This window comes from Artemia sp. Qi Xiang Cuo, chromosome 7 (genome assembly GCF_049724085.1).
Source record: "Artemia sp. Qi Xiang Cuo chromosome 7, ASM4972408v1, whole genome shotgun sequence".
In the NCBI taxonomy this organism is placed as follows: Eukaryota; Metazoa; Arthropoda; class Branchiopoda; order Anostraca; family Artemiidae; genus Artemia; species Artemia sp. Qi Xiang Cuo.
In genome coordinates, this window is record NC_142800.1 from 76,313,014 (window position 1) to 76,332,273 (window position 19,260).

General features: G+C 36.2%; 1 protein-coding gene across 1 annotated transcript in view; it reads left to right on the forward strand.

Annotated features, from left to right (window-relative positions):
• Window positions 1–19,260, forward strand: part of LOC148950698 (tRNA (32-2'-O)-methyltransferase regulator THADA) — a 103,306-nt gene that overhangs the window by 30,321 nt on the left and 53,725 nt on the right. The window contains exon 4 of the mRNA XM_089092573.1: window positions 4,318–5,462. Within this exon, the coding sequence (XP_088948699.1) occupies window positions 4,318–5,462 (1,145 nt within the window). The remainder of the gene's footprint in view (window positions 1–4,317; window positions 5,463–19,260) is intronic.

Here is a 19,260-nt window from a genome sequence, read left to right on the forward strand (position 1 = left end):
TGGCAGATACTCCTTTTTGACAACCTGGATGAACATACTGTCTTTTGATTTAGTTTGAAATCCCCCTCATCATGCCTGGAAAGTTTTAACTTAAGTTTTAACCGTAGACATTCCTTAGATATTGCAGATACGTCCCTTTGACAACCTGAATCTACATTGTATCTTTTGGTTAGTTTAGCATCCCCCACAATATACCTTAAAAGTTTCAACTTAATACCCTTTGCTGTTCCTAAGGTATTGTGCATACGGGCTTTTGACAACCCCCGCTCAAAATGCCCTAAAAATTTTCAACTTAATGCCCTTAGCCGTTCATGAGATATGTTGAGCGGTATGACATATCTTAATTTAGTTGTGTATGTGTCTAGTGTCTTTTGATTTAGTTTCAGATCTCCCTCAACATGCCCTTAAAATTTCAATATAATACCCTCAGTCTTCCCGAGATATTGCTGATACACCCTTTTAGCAAACTGCACGCACATTGTGGGTTTTGATATGCATCAAATTATGGGCATTTGAACTCCTCAATTTCCTTAATTATATTCTTTCAATTGTGTTTTAAATACCTTATATTATAAATCTTTTTTATCGCACAGTTTTACATCCTAAGAACCCACTAGTTACAGTCTAGAACCCCTCAATATAATTTTGTATTTATTTTTTTTTAACTATGTTTGAAGCATTTTCATTTCAGGAAGGCTTGTAATTTTTTTCCTTCGTTAGCAGTAATCTTCTGTATAGATTTTCTTCACATCCCACCCCCCCCACTACCGGAAAAAATACCCCCTGAAAACGTCTGTATACTTCCCTATAACCAATACTATATGTAAACATTGGGTAAAGTTCATAACTTTCAGGCCTCCCCCCGGGGACTTTGAGGGGATTGAGTTATCCTAAAAGACATAGTTATTATATTTTCGACCGTGCTGAACAAACTGGCTATCTAAAAATGTTGATCGGGTGATTTTGGGAAAAAATGAGCTTGGGAGGGGGCCTAGTTGCCCTCCATTTTTTCGGTCACTTAAAAAGGGCACTAGAACTTTTGATTTCCGTTTAAATGAGCCCTTCCACGATATTCTAGGACCACTGGGTCGATACGATCACCCTTGGAAAAAAAAACAAAAAACAAATAAACACGGATCCGGGATCTTCCTTCTGCCAAAAAATACAGATTTTGCATTTTTGCAGATAGGAGCTTGAAAAACCTCTATAGTAGGGTTCTCCGATACGCTGAATCTGATTGTGTGATTTTCATTAAGGTTCTATAACCTTTAGAGGTAGTTTTGCCCTTATTTCGAAAATCAGGCAAATTTTCTCAGGCTCGTAACTTTTGATGGGTACGACAAAACTATGAAGCTTATATATTTGAAATCAGCATTAAAATCTGATTCTTTTGATGTATCTATTGGTATCAAATTTCCGTTTTTTAGAGTTTCGGTTACTATTGAGCAGGGTTCGTTACTTACAGTACGTTCTTACTTACTGTACGTTCTTACTTTTTATTACTTTTTACTGAGGTATGTTCTTACTTACAGTTCGTTACCACGTACTGTTTGATCAGGAGTCTTGGCTACAGCTAGTTTTTTTATGCATCAAGTAATCTGAACCTGGTGGCAACAGACTTGAACTCCTAAAATAGTAATTTTTTTATTTCTTTTAAACTTTGTTTTCATATTATTTACTTTATGAAATCTTATAGTTGTATGACTTGTATGAAGGTTCTTCTTTTTTTCATCATTAGTATTAATTCTTTGTAGAGATCTTCTTAATGTTAAAAATTAGATTTCTAATCTTTTCGCACAAATTTTTCATATTTAGGCCTAATTACTGTGTTCCTGTGCCTAAAGTGTTTTTGCACGCGTGCCATAAATTTGCCCAGCTTGGCTGAAGAGTTTTATTTGCATCCCAGTCATTGTTAGGAGCTCTTCAAAATAATTGTTCTATTTAATTCATTTAGACCATGTCATCATATATTTTATTTTACAATGCATCAATATTTTTATATTATTACTATTATTAATCCTTTATTCCTCCTATAAATGTTTTAACTTCCAGTCTTCTTTCTCAAAAATGCCTCCTATTTATATACTTTGCTCCAGTGTATGAAGGAAGTGTCTCGGCTCGTGTGCGAGAAATTTTCCAGGCTCGACTAAATATTTTTCCTCGCATTTTCAAACAGTTACCCATCAAAGTTACGAGGCTGAAAAAATTTGCCTTATTTTCGAAAAAAGGGGGAAACGCCCCCTAAAAAGGATAGAATCTTAATTAAAATCAAACCATCCAATTCAGTGTAACAAAAAACCATAATGTCGATGTTTCGAGCTCCTATATGCAAAAATGTGGAATTTTGTTTTTTTTTTTGCCAGAAGAAAGATCACCGATGCGTGTTTATTTGTTTTTTTTTTGTTTATTTGTGTGTTTTTTTTTGTTTTTTTTTGTTTTTTTGTTTGTTTCCCAGGGTTGATCATATCGATCCAGTAGTCCTAGAATATCATGAGAGGGCTCATTCGAAAGGAAATTAAACGTTCTAGTGCCCTTTTTAAGTGATCAAAAAAATTGAATGGCAACTTGGCCCCCTCTTACGCTCATTTTTTCCCGAAGTCACCCATTAAAAATTTTTAGATAGCCATTTTGTTCAGTATAGTCGAAAATCTAATAAATATGTCTTTGAGGATGACTTAATCCCCCACAGCTCCCGAGGGAAGGGTTGCAAGTTATGTACTTTGCTCATTGTTTACATATAGTATTGGTTATCGGAAAGTATACAGACTTTTTCAGGAGGGATTTTATCTAGTGGGAGGGGTAGGTTGGAGTAGGTGGTTGCGTGGGAGGATCTTTACGTGTAGGATGTTTCCTTGGGATAAGGGATATTTCTATGAAGGGGGGCCGGATTTCCCAGCATTATTTAAAAAACGAAAAGAAATTAAATAAAAAAAACAAGTTTTATCAACAGAAACTAAGGAGCAACATTAAAACTTAAAACGAACAGAAATTATTACGTATGTGAGGGGGTTCGCCTCCTATTCAATAACTCGCTCTTTACACTAAAGTTTTTTTCTAGTACTTTCAAAAGAGCTGTCTGTTCTAATTTAAACGGCCTTTGTGATTCAGGGATTTGTGATTCGAACAAAATTCGAACTTTAGCGTAAGGAGCGAGGTATTGACTAGGGGGCGAACCCCTTTTAAACGTAATAATTTCTGTTCGTTTTAAGTTTTAATGTTGCTCCTTACTTTCTGTTGAAAAAGCTTTTTTTATTTAATCACTTCGTAAGAACGCACTGGCTACAATTTTGAGCTCCTCCTAATTAGTTATTGCATGTATTTTCCTTAAATTGTGTTTTCGACTGTTTTTTTTTTTAGAAGCCTCGTGGTTTAACAAGGCCTTTCCAGTATTGCTATAACAAGTACATAGGTTCGACCCCTAGAGATAGCAGGGACCAGAAAAATGTTTCTTGGGACTGGGGATTGAATTTTGGATTTTTAGGCCACAGTTGTTAATATTTATCGGGGGGGACTATTTGTAAAAATCTTATGGGGTAATTGCTCTACTACCCACCTCTTCTCTCTCTTTGTTAGTGGGCGATTATGTAGGCTATAGCATCATTAAAGCTTTTTAAATACCAATCAGGACTTGTTTTTTTTTTCTTTTTTATTGTTGTGTCATCTTGTACTTACCACTGGTTACTCTTTTTTTTTTGTGGGGGAGGGTACTATGTGGAACAATCTTATGGGAAAAATCATCTCCCCCTCCTTTGTGCAGGTCTGATTATAAATTATGCATATTGTAGTCTTATTAAAACTTTTTAAGCACCATTCCGTAATTTTTTTTTTATTAGTGTTGTTACTAAGAATTCTTTCAACTTTTAACTTCCCCAGGTTTTGCCTCTTATATCCAATTTTCGAGAATATATATTGAAATTGCTGGATGTTAACAGTTTGGAAAACTGACTTGCTGTTTGTAGTCTCTTGAAGTTAGTCCAAGGACAAACATCAATGTAATTAAGGACAAAATTGCAGAATCACTAAAAGCTTTTAAAAATTCAGATGATATTATTAGAATTGAGGCTTTTGCGCCTCGCTTATTCTAAAAATGGAGACAGATTCAATTGAACCAAGTGACTTAAATCGAATTATAACTTTCTCTGAAAGCAATTCAAGTTCTGCTTGTGCTCCATTCCGACAGCAATTGCAAACACTGTTGTTAACAGTGTTGTAGATGCTTTGAAGCGTAAAAATTTCAAAGCTGTTACCTGTTGGGTGAATTTTTTTGGGGATATTTTCTTGATTTTTTGTCTTTTTAATTGCTTTTCTTATTTTTAGAGTCATTACACAGAATGTTGTCAACTTGTATTTACCCCAAGTTTTGTCACATATCCCTGATTCTGGAGACTATATACTGAAATTGCTGGATGTAAACAACTCAGAACACTGGCTTGCTATATGTAGTATCTTAAAGCTAGCCCAAGAGAAACATCAAATCAGTGCACTTATGGAACAAATTGCAGAATCACTAATTCCAAAAGCTATGGAGTATTCAGATGATATTGTTAGAATTCGGGCTTTTGCATTTTTCACTTATTCTCAAAAGAAAACAGATCCAGTTAAATCAAGTGACTTAAATCGAATTTTAACTTTCTTTAAGAATAATTTAAATTCTGATTGTGCTCCGTTCCGACAGCAGTTGCTATCAGTTGCGAAAGCCATTATTGACAGAGTTGTAGAAAGCTCATTACAAGCTTTGAAGTGTAAGAAATTCGAAATTGTTATTTGTCAGATAAATTTTTTTGACAGTTGGGTGAACGTGATATTTGAAAATTTGAAATTTAGCGGGAATTATCAAAGATGTTCAACGTGTGCAGATTTGTTGACAGTTATTTTTGGAATCCTTTTCACTGATAATAAAGTACTATCTAAAGGTAGTGTTCTCACTGCCAAACCTACTTTTTTACAGTTTGCAAATGAACAGGGAAAATTTTCATTTTTCTGCCCAAAAAATTTCGAAATTTTGAAGAATGGGTGTTTAGTTTCATTTGGAGATGTTCGAGAAAAAATTGCAAATCTATTAGCGCAGTATTTTACTCCAAGCCAAGATGAAATGCAACACTGTCTTGGAATTGCTGAAAATCTTTGTGGTACTCCTAAATTTACTCTAAGTGAATGTGGGGCTGTTTTTGCCAAGTTAATTGCTATTTGGAGAAGAAAAGAAAATCAAGTAAAATATGATGTATATTTGAATAACCTCTTCTCAACGTGTAAAACTCAATTAGAGGCTCTAAAAACAAACTTTCTTGTTGGAGCAAGAGAGTCGTCATTACAAGGAACTGTATGTGCATTTAACAGAGTGATATGTGAATCTGGTGGTATCAACGTGCCAAAGTTTAATTGGAATGATGTTGTTAATTTTGTGGAAGAAATAGTCAGTTACATGCTTGGAATTTTGTCGTGTAAAGCAGTTGGTCCTAAAGGTAAGAATTGCTCAAAATTTACCTTTCTAAATCATGAATTTATTCCTGTTTTTTATGTTTTCCCTAGTTCGCTCTCAGTATTTTTGTAGATACTTTCTTATTTTTGCTATTTTCCCTAGGTGCTCAACTTAATGTTTTCTATTGGATTCTTTTTCACTCTTACTATTAATGAGCATTTTGTCTCCTTTTTTTTTACCTTTCCCTTTGATGATCATCGTCTAATCCATCTAATGCTTCAAATGGGATTAGGAAGCTATAATATCAAAAATACTCCTTTGCTCAAATAAATCAATTCCTTTCTCTCCTTAATATTAAGATGCGTTTATTTGTTTTATTATTATTGTGTTTTGTTTTGTAAAATTTTAATAATTACTTTCTAACTCATCTAATGCAACTATAAAAAAAAATCCTAGAACCACACATATTGCTCCTGTGCTGATTTGAAATAAGCACAAGAGCATGATGAGAAAGAAAAAAAAAGAATAAAACAGTAGCTGTAAGTTACAGTTACAGCCTGTAACTAAGGAGCTGTAAGTAAGGAGCAACCCGGGTCAATGGTAATCGAAACTCTAAAAAACCGAATTTTGTTACCAATAGATACATCAAAAGAATCAAATTTTAATGCTGATTTCAATTATATAAGTTTCATCAAGTTTAGTCTTACCCATCAAAAGTTACGTGCCTAAGAAAATTTGGCTGATTTTAGAAAAAAGGGGGAAAGGCCCCCTAAAAGTCATAGAACCTTAATGAAAATCACATCATCATATTCAGCATATCACAGAACCCTTCTGTAGAGGTTTCAAGCACCTATCTACAAAAATGTGGAATTTTGTATTTTTTTGCCAGAAGAAAGATCACGGATGCATGTTTATTTAATTTTTTTTTTTCCCAGGGGTGATCGTATCGACCCAGTGGTCCTAGAATATCATTGGCTCATTGGAACGGAAATTAAAAGTTCTAGTGCCCTTTTTAAGTGATCAAACAAATGGAGGGCAACTAGACCCTCTCCCACGCTCATTTTCTTTCCAAAGTTACACAATCAAAATTTTGAGGTAGCCATTTTGTTCAGTATGGTCGAAAATATTTTAACCATGTCTTTCAGGATTTATTGGTTATTGGGAAGCATACAGACGTTTTCAGGGGGGATTTTTTCTGGTAGGTGGGGGTTGGGTCAGGGGTTATATGGTAGGATCTTCCCATGAAGGAAGTTTTCATGGGGGAAGGGACATTGCTATAAAGGGGGCGCCGGATTTCCCAGCATTACTAAAGAAAAAGATCAGAAATTAAATAAAAAAAAGTTTTTCAACTGAAAGTAAGGAGCAACATCAAAACTTAAAACGAACAGAAAATATTACGTATATGATTGGGTTCACCCCCTAGTCAATACCTCGCTCTTTAAGCTAAAGTTTTTTTTAGTACTTTTATAAGAGCTATTTATTCTAATTAACGGCCTTTGTGATTAAGGGGTCATTCTTAAGGAATTGGAACAAAATTTGAACTTCAGCGTAAAGATCGAGGTATTGACTAGGGGGCGAACCCTCTAATATATGTTTTGAAAATCTATGAATATAGAAGTTCGTTACGTAAGTTAATTCGTAAGTTACGTATATTTATTACTAATAAAAACGTTCGTAAATAAAATTAAACAAGTTTCGAGAAAGCCATTTAACCAAATAAAAGTAAAATTAATATGCAAATTTAGTTATAATTATTCATGTACGGTGAGCCAAAATCAAAACCTGCATTAATTCAAAACCGTTCAAAAATTATATAAAAAAAACAGTTTTTTTTTAACTGAAAGTAAAGAACGGCGTTAAAACTTAAAACGAAGAGAAATTATTCCGTATATGAAAGGGGCTGTCCCCTCCTCAACGCCTCGCTCTTTACGCTAAAGTTTGACTTTCTCACAACTCTATTTTTTTGAAACAATAAACAACTTTAGCGTAAAGAGCGAGGCGTTGGGGAGGGGACAGCCCCTTTCATATATATATTGTCCCCCCCCCCACAACATATCCTGAAAATATTAACTTAATCTCCGCAGCTGTTCCTGAGATAATTCAACTACACTATTTTGATAACCTTGGTACACACGGCCTGTTTCGGCCCACGTTGTTACTTCAGCAGGAACAGATTCTAGTCCAACACATGATCATAAGCCAAACATTTTAAATAGATAAAAGACTAAACCCTTTGAACCTTTCCCTTTTCCTCCTCCTCCCAAGTCGAGCCTCGAGGTCCAATTGTGTTCCCCTCCGAAAAATCTCTAGAAGTTTCTACTTGATCCCCAAAGTCGTTCCCAGGATATTGCAAATATTCTGTTTTGATCGTCTGGCAGCACATGTTGTGTTTTAGTTGACCTTGCTACTTAACCGTGAACACATTATAGGTCCCATAGAGGCTTTAAGTGCAAAATGTTCAGATGGATCGAGAAAACTCATTTAGCCCCTCCCTCCTCTGTATTCTCCCCAAGTCAAAATTAGCTCTTGAGGTCTAAGGTCTAATTGGCTCTGCTAGTATTCCCTGAAAGTTTCAGCTTGATACTTTATACCGTTCTAGAGATATTGTATACATGCTTTTTTGTTAACTTTGTACAATATTATTTCTTGTGACTTTCCTTACTATTTGAATGTTAATAGATTCTAACTTCTTATAATACAAAAACGTTTAGGTGGACTGGAGACATAACGTTTTCTACACTTTTGTCCTAATGCAGAATTTAAAGTGGCTTGCCCCTCCCTCTTTCTTCTGCTGCACTAACCAAAAGTTTCAACTCTATCCCCGGAGCTGGTCCCGAGACGTTGCAGCTACAGGGACATGATAACCCGGAACCATATAGTCTCTTTTGATTTAATTCTATACTCTTCCCTCAAGTTATAGTTCAAAATTTTCTTGCCCCACCGCCTCCACAACACTCCTTGAAAGTTTCAAATTAATACCCTATGTCGTTTCCAAGGTATCGCAGACTCGCTATTTTGAAAACCTGGCGATACTTCGTATCCTTTGATCTACCTTGCTACTTAGCTGTGCTTAGATTAGAATTACCATAGGAGTTTGTAGTGCAAACACGTTTTGGTGGATCAAAGGTAAAATTTGTTTATTCCCTTCCTTGGTCCCCTCAACAAAAAAACTGAAGTCCTCTTGCCCTGTCCTCTTTCTTTCCCTAGAGTTAGCTGAAATTTTAAAGGCTATCTCCAAATATGTTCCCGATGTATTGCACATGATATTTCGTTGACCCACAAAAATTTACTGTCTTTTTATCTACGGTACTTGTCTCCTTTTCCCCGAGTCAAAATTTGAGATCCAATTGCCCCCCCCCCCACCGCTCCCTAAGCTTTCAATTTTCAATCAATTGAACCCCCACATAAGTTTTTGTGATCACACTTTCTAAACCAAGTGGCTGGGTGAAAAAAAAATCAGTAAATTAAATTGCAAATAACACATTGCAGTCATGTGGATGTTTACCTAGCAGCGCTAAAGCGCTGCCTAGTTGCTTCTGAATTTGAACAAACAGTTCGTGGTAACGGACTGTAAGTAAGGAGTGACCCGGTTCAAAAGTAACCGATACTCTAAAAAACAGAATTTTGAAACCAATAGCTATAGCAAAACAATGGGCTTGTTATGCTGATTGCAAATATATAAGTTTCATTACGTTTAGTCTTACCTATCTACGGCTACTAGCCTGAGAAAGTTTGCCTGACTTTCGAAAAAAGGGGAATCATCCCTTAAAAGTCATAGAATCTTAATGAGAATTACACCATCAGAATCAGCGTACCATAAAACCCTATTTTACTTAAAAGATTTCAAGATTCTCTGCAAAAATGTGGAATTGTGTAGCCTATTGGCCAGAAGAAAGATCACAAATGCGTGTTTATTTCTTTTTTTGTTGTTTTTTTCGCAGGGGTGATCGTACCGACCCAATGGTCCTAGAATATCGTGAGAGGGCTCGTTTGAATAGAAATTTAAAATTCTAGTGCACTTTTTAAGTGACCAAAAAGACTGGAGGGCAACTAGGCCCCTTCCCCAATTTTCCCCCCAAAATCGTCTGATAAAAATTTGAGATAGCCATTCCGTTCATCAATATTAAAAGGCCCAATAACTATGCCTTTGGATATAACATGACACCCCCCCCCCCCAGCCTGAGTGGAATTTCTTTAATTTATAAAATTTGCCCATTGTTTACACATAGTATTTGTTATTGGGAAGCATGCATACATTTTAGGGTGGGGGGGGGACGAATTTTGTGCTGGGGTTTTTTCCTTGGGGAGGGAAATTTCCAGGGGGTGAACTTGTCACGGGAGATTGTACACTGGGGGAGTTTGCAAGAATTCCTATACAAAATTCTTTTTATATGTCGTGTTTTCTCTTTTCCGTCTCAATTGTACGCGTGGAGTTGTTAAGGGTTATTGCCCTGGGTACATTTTTAGCGGGGTTGAATTGCCTAGATGATACTTCCGTGGGGAGGGTATTTCTCCGCGGAGTTGGGGCAAGATTTCTTGGCATTATTTTAAAACTGAAAGTAAGAAGCAACATTAAAACTTAAACTTACTTAAGTCCAGTCCGTCCTTGAAGGTCGTCTTGGGGCCTCTTTCTTCGTAATGGCGTGGATGCGCCTTTTGTACGCTTCACGGTCTCCTGCTAGGCGAGAAAGGTCCGAGAAGCGGTGAAGTGTAAAGTTTTCCTTCCACCTTTTTGGGGGACGACTGCGAGGACGAGAACCGTGAATTTGGCCTTTGAAGGTGATTTTCGGGAGACGGGACCGACTCATCCGTTGTACGTGACCGAGCCATCGAAGCTGCTGGAGCTGGATCTTCGTGAGAATTCTTTGTTGTACTTTAAGGCACTCGAGAAGTTCGACATTTGAGATTCTATCAAGGTAAATGATCCCGAAAATGCGTCGGGGGCATTTAGTTTCAAATGCTGCGTGTCAACGATTGTCATTTACCTTTAGAGTCCATGTTTCACATGATTAGTTTGTGATAGGGATGACCAAGGCATGGAAAAGTCATGTATTATACCGCAGAAACAAAGCTTTACTTCGCCGTAAGGGTCTAATGGCTTTGAAACTGGAACTCTTGAGGGCGAGACGTCTTTTAATGTCTCTTGATAGACTGTTGTCGCTGGTGATCAAACTACCAAGGTAAGGGAACTCGTCGACCCACTGGATACTCTCTCCATTAAGTTTCAGGTCTGGCTTAACTGTATCCTGCGGCTTTCGTGAGCAGCACATAGCCTTTGTTTTGATACATTTATGATCATTCCATAAGAACTAGTGGCTTCGAGGACGTTGTTAGCGACGGCTTGTAGATCCTTGGGTGTTTCAGCCATTTCGACGATATCGTCGGTGTAGGCTAGCTTATCTATCTGAACACCCCCTATATATGCGCTGCAAGTTGTTTTCACCGGGGATAAGACTGCTGTGAAGAAGAGGTTAAACAGCTCTGGAGACAATAGACATCCTTGAAGGACACCTGCGGAAGTCTGAAAACCGTCAGTGAGACCTTTACCAGTCATGGCATGACTCCCAGATTTGGAGTATATATCTTTGATGAAGTCCACTAGCTTTCATGGGAATCCATAATGGAGGAGGATATGCCATAGGCCATTTCTCCAAATAAGGTGAAATGCTTGCTTAAAGTCAACGAAGAGCTGATACAGGTCACGACTGAATTCCAGATATTTCTTTAAAATTTGACAAACAGTGAAAGTTTGGTCAACGGTCTATATCCCAGGGCGAAAACCGGTTTCGTATTCTTGGATGACACGGCTCTGATCCGTTGGAGTATAATTCGGGTGAAGATCTTGGCATTTTGACTTGTTAGGCTAATAGGACGGTAATTATCACATATCGCCTTTGACCCCTTCTTGTGTAGCGGAAAAATTGTGGCTTCGAACCAAGAAGTTGGGAAATAACCCTCTTGCCAGGCAGCGGATACAATTTTTTTGGAGAAGATCTATAAGTGGTTCACACCGGACTTTCAGTGGTTCTGCCTGTATTCCGTCCGGGCCAGGGCCCTTGTTAGTCTTCAGCGCTTGGATGGCATCTTCGACCTCAGAACGGAGAGGAGGTGGGCTGGGATCTGAGGCAGTAACGGGAAACAGGTCCAGGACAGCAGGGTTTGGAAGGATATCAGGATTAAGCTTTTTTTGTAAATGCTCCATCCATCTCGATCGGATACCTTCTGTGCTTTGCATCTGGGAGCCGTTTTTATCTATCATTGCACAAGAACTGAGACTTTTCTTGCTTGTTAGCTCATGAACTCTCTTATACATAAAGTGTGAGTTGCCTTTCTTAAAATCAGAGTGACACTGTTCACATTTGTCTTTAATGTAGGTGCGATGGGCTCTACGGGTGGCTTTCTCTACAGCACGCTTAAACTGCTTCTATCTGTCCCTGCTCTCTCTGTCTGACCTGCTATTGTGTTTTCGTTTTTCAGCACATAATAAAATAATTTCGTTGGTTATCCAAGGCTTTTTATCATCCTTTTTGGCTCCTAGAGCGGACATCGCTACTTCGCTGATGATCTTAGAGGAGTCTGTGACCAGTTTATCTATATCCTCTTTAGATAGAGTTATAGGAATATTAGAAAGAACGTCCGATATTTGAGTAGACAGTTCATCGATGTAGGGTTTAAGGGTCTTTGAGAAGATGTGTGTTGAAACGAGCGGGTCTCTTATTCAGCTTTCAGGCGTATCTTAAGTGCAGAAATGACCAGGGAATTGTCGCTGTCAAAATCGCCACCTGTGAGGGTGACAGTATCTAGCATAGACGATTTCCATCGTCTAGAGACGGGTTTTTCCATCCGGTGAGGTCCATGTCGCCTTACGACGTTCTCTGTGTTTGAAGAGAGTATTGGTAATGGCTAGATCACTGTCTCTCCAAAATTCAATGAGGCGTTCTCCCCTCTTATTAAGTCGTAACCCATAACATCTTCGTTTCCAGCAGAAAAGCGTTACCAACAATAGCATTGAAGTCGCCAATGACAACAACAAGGTCTTTTTTAGTAACTAGGCTTTGCAGTTGAAGGTAGAAATTGTCAGACTATTCATCTGGTTTGCTGTAGTCAGGAGCGTAGACTTTTACGATCGTGATGTTGATCGGTGATCCTTTCATTCGTATCAGAATCAACCGTTCTGACATAGGCGTTACGGAAATCAGGGATCTTCATGCCTTACTCGACATCAAAAAGCCAACACCTTGGCGATGGACGCCATCGGTTTTCTCAGACACTATCAGACTAGTGTTGCCCGATCCTTTCTTCGCCAGTGCTAGGGAGGTGTATTTCTGAAAGTCCCTCAATATCCCATTTATATCGGTTTAGTTCATTTAGGACAAGATCTATTTTGCCTTTTTTCTAGCAAGCGTCCTAACGTTCAGGGTTCCAATAGATAAAATCAATTTAGGGGAAAGCATAATCTCCGGGGTCGGAGTTGTCAACGTTGTTAAAAGGTCTCCATTCACGAGATTCTCGGTCATCAGATCGTCGGTTGCCCAGACGTGGCAAATTCGTCGGTTACCCCGGACGCGGTAACTTCGTTGGTTGCCCCGGACGCGGTAACTTCGTCGGTTGCCCCGGACGCGATAGTATCGGTTCTCGTTCTTGACTGTTTGTAATTAGTTATTTTTATTCATAAAGGAGGTTTTTTGGCTAGTACCAGTATGGTAGCATGCCACTCCTCTCCATCCCTAGCAGTGACTAGCGATACCTAGTATTGATAATGCACCCTTCTAGTGTCCTACATCACCTGTAATTTTTCGATTGCTGGGAGAAGGTTTGTGACTGGCGGGACGTATCCATACGCCGGTGGGCCCTGCCCAGTGCACATCAGACGGGCCTTCCAATTCCTCCGCCTGAATTTATGGCCCCCAGACGTGGGTGCTCCAGCTATATTTCAAGACCCCCAGAGACCGGGTCCGCGTCTCCCTACCGGGAGGTGCCCTACATATCTACAGGACGTTCCCCTATCCACCACCAGGGGATACGCTGAGTGGCCTGGGAGAGGCCCCTACTGAGAAGGTACTCAGACTTAAAACTTAAAACGAACGGAAATTATTATGTATATGAAGGGGGTTGCCTCTTCCTCAACATCTCGCTCTTTACGCTAAAGTTTGAATTTTGTTCCAATTCTTTAAGACGACTCCTGAAACACAAGAGTCGTTTAATTAGAACAATAAGAAGCTTTTTTTAAGGTACTAAAAACCTGTAGCGTAAAGAGTGAGGTGTTGAGCAGGAGCCAACCCCCTTCATGTACGTAATAATTTCTGTTCGTTTTAAGTTTTAGTGTTGCTCCTTACTTTCAGTTGAAAAAGCTTGTTTTTTATTTAATTCCATACAGAAGGGTCAAGATGCTTCAAACTTAAACCAGATCTCACACTATTTTCAACCTCCACAACTAAGTTATCACATCTTCTTGTATTATGCTCATGAACAGAACTTCTGAAACAGTAAAACTCATTAAAAAATTTTTGGATTAGATTATGGACACAATTAAACACAAACATTGCCGCTTGGTAGTCCCTTATCTGTCCAGCATCTCGTAGCCTTAGAGACTTAAAGCATGCACTGGTGTCTTTCACATTTTTTTACGTATTCCCAATTATTCCTGCTGCTTTATTTTGTAGAATTTGTACACGTTTGTAATTAACATAAAAACTGCTGGTCCAAACTACACATCTATATGATATACGGGTAGATTATTGCAAAATGTATCGTGCGAACAGTATGTTCCGACAGGATATGCTTCTGTCTTTTCAGAATGCCAACTCCGCGTGCAATTTTGGCAGAAAAAATGTCGCTATAATGTATCCACGAATAAATATGGATGCAATGGTACTGCAGTGACGTAACAGGCTTTTGACACAATATGACTTTACCATTTACATCAATAAGGTCACTCACTCTACAGAATGTCAGTAAAAATGTAGTTTTTTCATTCACTTACAGCAAACTTAAACTCGCAAAAACTTCCAGTCTAACATTATTAGCTTTTGCTATTAAACCATCGATTGATCTTACAAATACTGTTAGCGCAGTGTCATCTGCAAAAGAAGTAACTACAACCTGCAGATAAAGGCGTACATGTCCACGTAGACTAAATAAAGTAAACGGCCCAGGAAAGAGCCTTGAGGCACACCACACTTTACAGGAAAAGACGACGAAACTACATAATTTAAAACGACTTTAAGGGACCTACCGTAAAGATAGTTCTCAAACCATCTTAGACAAACTCCATTAATTCCAAGGCTTCTCATTCGAGGAAGCAACACTTGGTAATCAACCGTGTCAAACGCAAAACTAAAGTTGTTTTCTTTCATGTTGACTTTAAGGGAACTTTAAAAAAAAAATTCAAACATAGTTCATATGCTTAAGAACAATCTTTTTCGATTAATTTATGACTTACTTACATGAAGCTGAAGTTGTTTTTTCCATGTTGACTAGAAGGGTACCTGAAAAAGAAAAATATCTAATATTATTCATATGCTTAAGAACAAATATTTTCAAATAGTTTATAACTTACTTACGTGAAACTAATGTTGTTGTATTTTTTTTTTTAATGTTGACACAAAGGGAACCTGAAAAAAAAGACCAATCAAATATTATTCATATGCTAAAGAACAATTTTTTGCGAATAATTTATAACTTACTTACGGCAGTTAAAGTTGTTTTCTTCAATGGTTACTAAAATAAAACATAAAAAAGAAATGTGTCCAATATTAGGCATGCCCTTAATAATTATCTTTGTGACATTATTTATAAAATACTTTTGTAAAACTGAAGTTGTTTTCTTCCAGGTTGACTCGAAGGGAACCTGAAAAAAAGAAAAAAGTCAAATATTATTCATATGCTTAAGAGTAATTTTAAAAAAGTAGTTTATATCTTACTTACGTGAAGCTGAAGTTTTTTTCTTCTATTTTGATTCAAAGGGAACCTGAAAAAGAAAAATATCAAATATTATTCATATGCTTAAGAACAATCTTTTTCAAATAATTTATAACTTACTTACATAAAGCTGAAGTTCTTTTTTTCATGTTGTTCAGAAAGGTACTTGAAAAAGAAAAATATTTTTACATAATTTACATAAGTAAGTTATCAATTATTTGAAAAGGATTGTTTTAAAGTATATGATTAATGTTTGATATGTTTCTTTTTCTGGTTCCCTTTGAGTCAACATGGATGAAGCTGAGGTTTTTTTTTCTCCCATGTTGATTCAAAGGGAACCTGAAAAAGAAAAGTATCAAATATTCTTCATATGCTTAAGAACAATCTTTTTCAAATAATTTATAAAATACTTATGTGAAATTCAAGTTTTTTCTTCCATGTTTGACTCTAAAGAGAACCTGAAAAAGCAAATACTAAATATTAGGCATACGCTTAAGAAAAATCTTTTTCAGATCATTTATGACCCTACTTACGTGAAACTGAAGCTTTTTTCTTCCATTTTGACTCAAAGGGAACCTGAAAAAAATTTTATCAAATATTAGTCGTATGATTAAGTATAATCTTTTTCAAATAATTTATAACTTACTTACGTGAAACAGAAGTTGTTTTTTTTCATGTTGACACAAAGGTAACCTGAAAAAGAAGACCAATCAAATATTATGCATATCCTTAAGAACAATCTTTTTCGAATTAAACAAAAAAAACAAGTTTTTTTTAACTGAAAGTAAGGAACGACGTTAAAACTTAAAACGAACAGAAATTATTCCGTATATGAAAGGAGCTATCCCCTCCTCAACACCTCGCTCTTTACTTTAAAGTTTTTTATTGTTTACAAAAATAGAGTTGTGAAAAAGTCAAACTTTAGCGTAAAGAGCGAGGCGTTGAGGAGGGGACAGCTCCTTTCATACAAGGAATAATTTTTGTTCGTTTTAAGTTTTAACGTCGTTTCTTACTTTCGGTTAAAAAAACTTGTTTTTTTTTGTTTGATTTTTGAACGTTTTTGAATTAATGCAGGTTTTGATTTTGGCTCACCATACATGAACAATTAAAGCAAAATTTGCATATTAATTTTACTTTTATTTGGTTAAATGGCGTTCTCACAACTTGTTTAATTTTACTTACGAACTTTTTTATTCGTAATAAAAACACGTAACTTGCGAATTAACTTACGTAACGAACTTCTATATTCATATATATTTAATACGTATATTAGGGGGTTCGCCCCCCTAGTCAATACCTCGCTCTTTAAGCTAAAGTTTGAATTTTGTTCCAATTCTTTAAAAATGACCCTTAATCACAAAGGCCTTTAATTATAATAAAATTATCTTATGAAAGTACTAAACAATTTTTGGCTTAAAGAGCGAGGTATTGACTAGGGGGTGAACCCAATAATATATGTAATATTTTCTGTTCGTTTTAAGTTTTGATGTAGCTTCTGTTGCAGTTGAAAAACTTTTTTTTTATATTTAATTTCTGATCTTTTTTTTAAATCATGCTGGGAAATCCGGCGTCCCTTTCATAGCAATATCCCTTCCCCCATGAACACTTCCTTCATGGAAAGATCCTCCCATATAACCCCCGACCCCCCCCCCCCTACCAGAAAAATTCCCCTGAAAAAGTCTGTGTACTTCCCAATAACCAATACTATATGTTAAGATTGGGTAAAGTTCATAACTTTCAGCTCTCCCCCCGGGGACTTCGGGAGATTAGGTCATCCTAAAAGACATAGCTATCATATTTTCGACCATGCTGAACAAAATGGCTATCTAAAAATTTTGATCAGGTGACTATGGGAAAAAAATGAGTGTGGGAGGGGGCCTAGTTGCCCTCCATTTTTTATTCACTTAATAAGGGCACTAGAACTGTTAATTTCCGTTCCAATGAGCCTTCCCACGATAGTCTAGGACCACTGGGTCGATACGATCACCCCTGGAAAAAAAACAATAAACATCCGTGATCTTTCTTTTGGCAAAAAATGCAAAATTCCACATTTTTGTAGATAGGAGCTTGATACCTCTACAGTAGGGTTCTCTTAATACGCTGAATATGATGGTGTGATTTTCATTAAGGTTCTATAACTTTTAGGGGGTATTTCCCCTTTTTTCGAAAATCAGCCAAATTTCCTCAGGCGCGTAACTTTTGATGGGTACGACTAAACTTGAAGAAACTTATATATCTGAAATTAGCATTAAATCTGGTTCTTTTGATGTATCTATTGCTGAAATTAGCATTAAATCTGGTTCTTTTGATGTATCTATTGCTGAAATTAGCATTAAATCTGGTTCTTTTGATGTATCTATTGCTATCAAAATCCCTTTTTCTAGTTTCGTTTACCATTGAGCCGGGTCGCTCCTTACTTACAGTTCGTTACCACGAACTGTTTGATAATTTATAGTATGTAGGCGAGAAACTAAAGTTGTTTTCTTCCATCAAGACCTAAAGGAAACCTGAAAAAGAAAAATGTCAACTTATATTTACGCGCATGAGGACAACCTTTTTGCTATTATGTATAGCTTACTTACGGGAAACTGAAGCTGTTTTCTTTCAAGTTTACTCAAAGAGAACCTGAAAAAAATATCAAAAATTAGTCATATACTGAAGAATAATCTTTTTCAAATAAGATATAACTCACTTACGTGAAACTGAAGTTGTTGTTTTCCATATTGACTCAAAGGGCACCTGAAAAAATATCGAAGATTAGTCATATGCTTAAGAACAATGATTTTCAAATAATTTATAACTTACTTTCGTGAAACTGAAGCTGTTTTCTTTCAAGTTTAGTCAAAGGGAACCGGAAAAAAAAACATCAAAAATTAGTCATATACTGAAGAATAATCTTTTTCAAATAAGATATAACTCACTTACGTGAAACTGAAGTTGTTGTTTTCCATATTGACTCAAAGGGCACCTGAAAAAATATCAAATATTAGTCATATGCTTAAGAACAATGATTTTCAAATAATGTATAACTTACTTAAGTGAAACTGAAGATGTTTTCTTTCAAGTTTACTCAAAGGAAACCTGAAAAAAATATCAAAAATTAGTCATATACTGAAGAATAATCTTTTTCAAATAAGATGTAACTCACTTACGTGAAACTGAAGTTGTTGTTTTCCATATTGACTCAAAGGGCACTTGAAAAAATATCGAATATTAGTCATATGCTTAAGAACAATCATTTTCAAATACTTTATAATTTACTTATGTGACATTGAAGTTGTATTCTTCCATGTTGACTCAAAAGAAACCTAAAAAAGGAAAATATCAAACATTTACGTGAAACTGAAGTATTTTTTTCATGTTTACACAAAGGGAATCTGAAAAAGAAGACCAATAAAATATTATTCATATGCTTAAGAATAATCTTTTTCGAATAATTTATAACTTACATACGTGAAACTGAATTTGTTTTCTTCCATGTTGACTCAAAGTGAACCTGAAAAAGAAAATATCAAATATTGGTCATATTCTTAAGAACAATCATTTTCAAATAATTTATAACTTACTTACGTAAAACTGAAGCTGTTTTCTTCCATGTTGACTCAAAGAGAACCTGAAAAAGAGAAGCATCAAATGTTAGTCATATGCGTAAGAACAATCTTCTTCAAATTACTTATATCTTACTTACGTGAAACTGAGGTTTTTTCTTCCAAGTTGACTCAAAGGGAACCTGAAAAATAAAAATATAAAAAATTATTCATATTCTTAAGAACAATCTTTTTCAAATAGTTTATAACTGACTTAAGTATAACTGAAGTTTTTTTTTTTTTCATGTTGACTCAAAAACAACCTGAAAAAGAAAAAAATAAAATATTATTCATATGCTTAAGAACAATCTTCTTCAAATAGTTTATAAAACA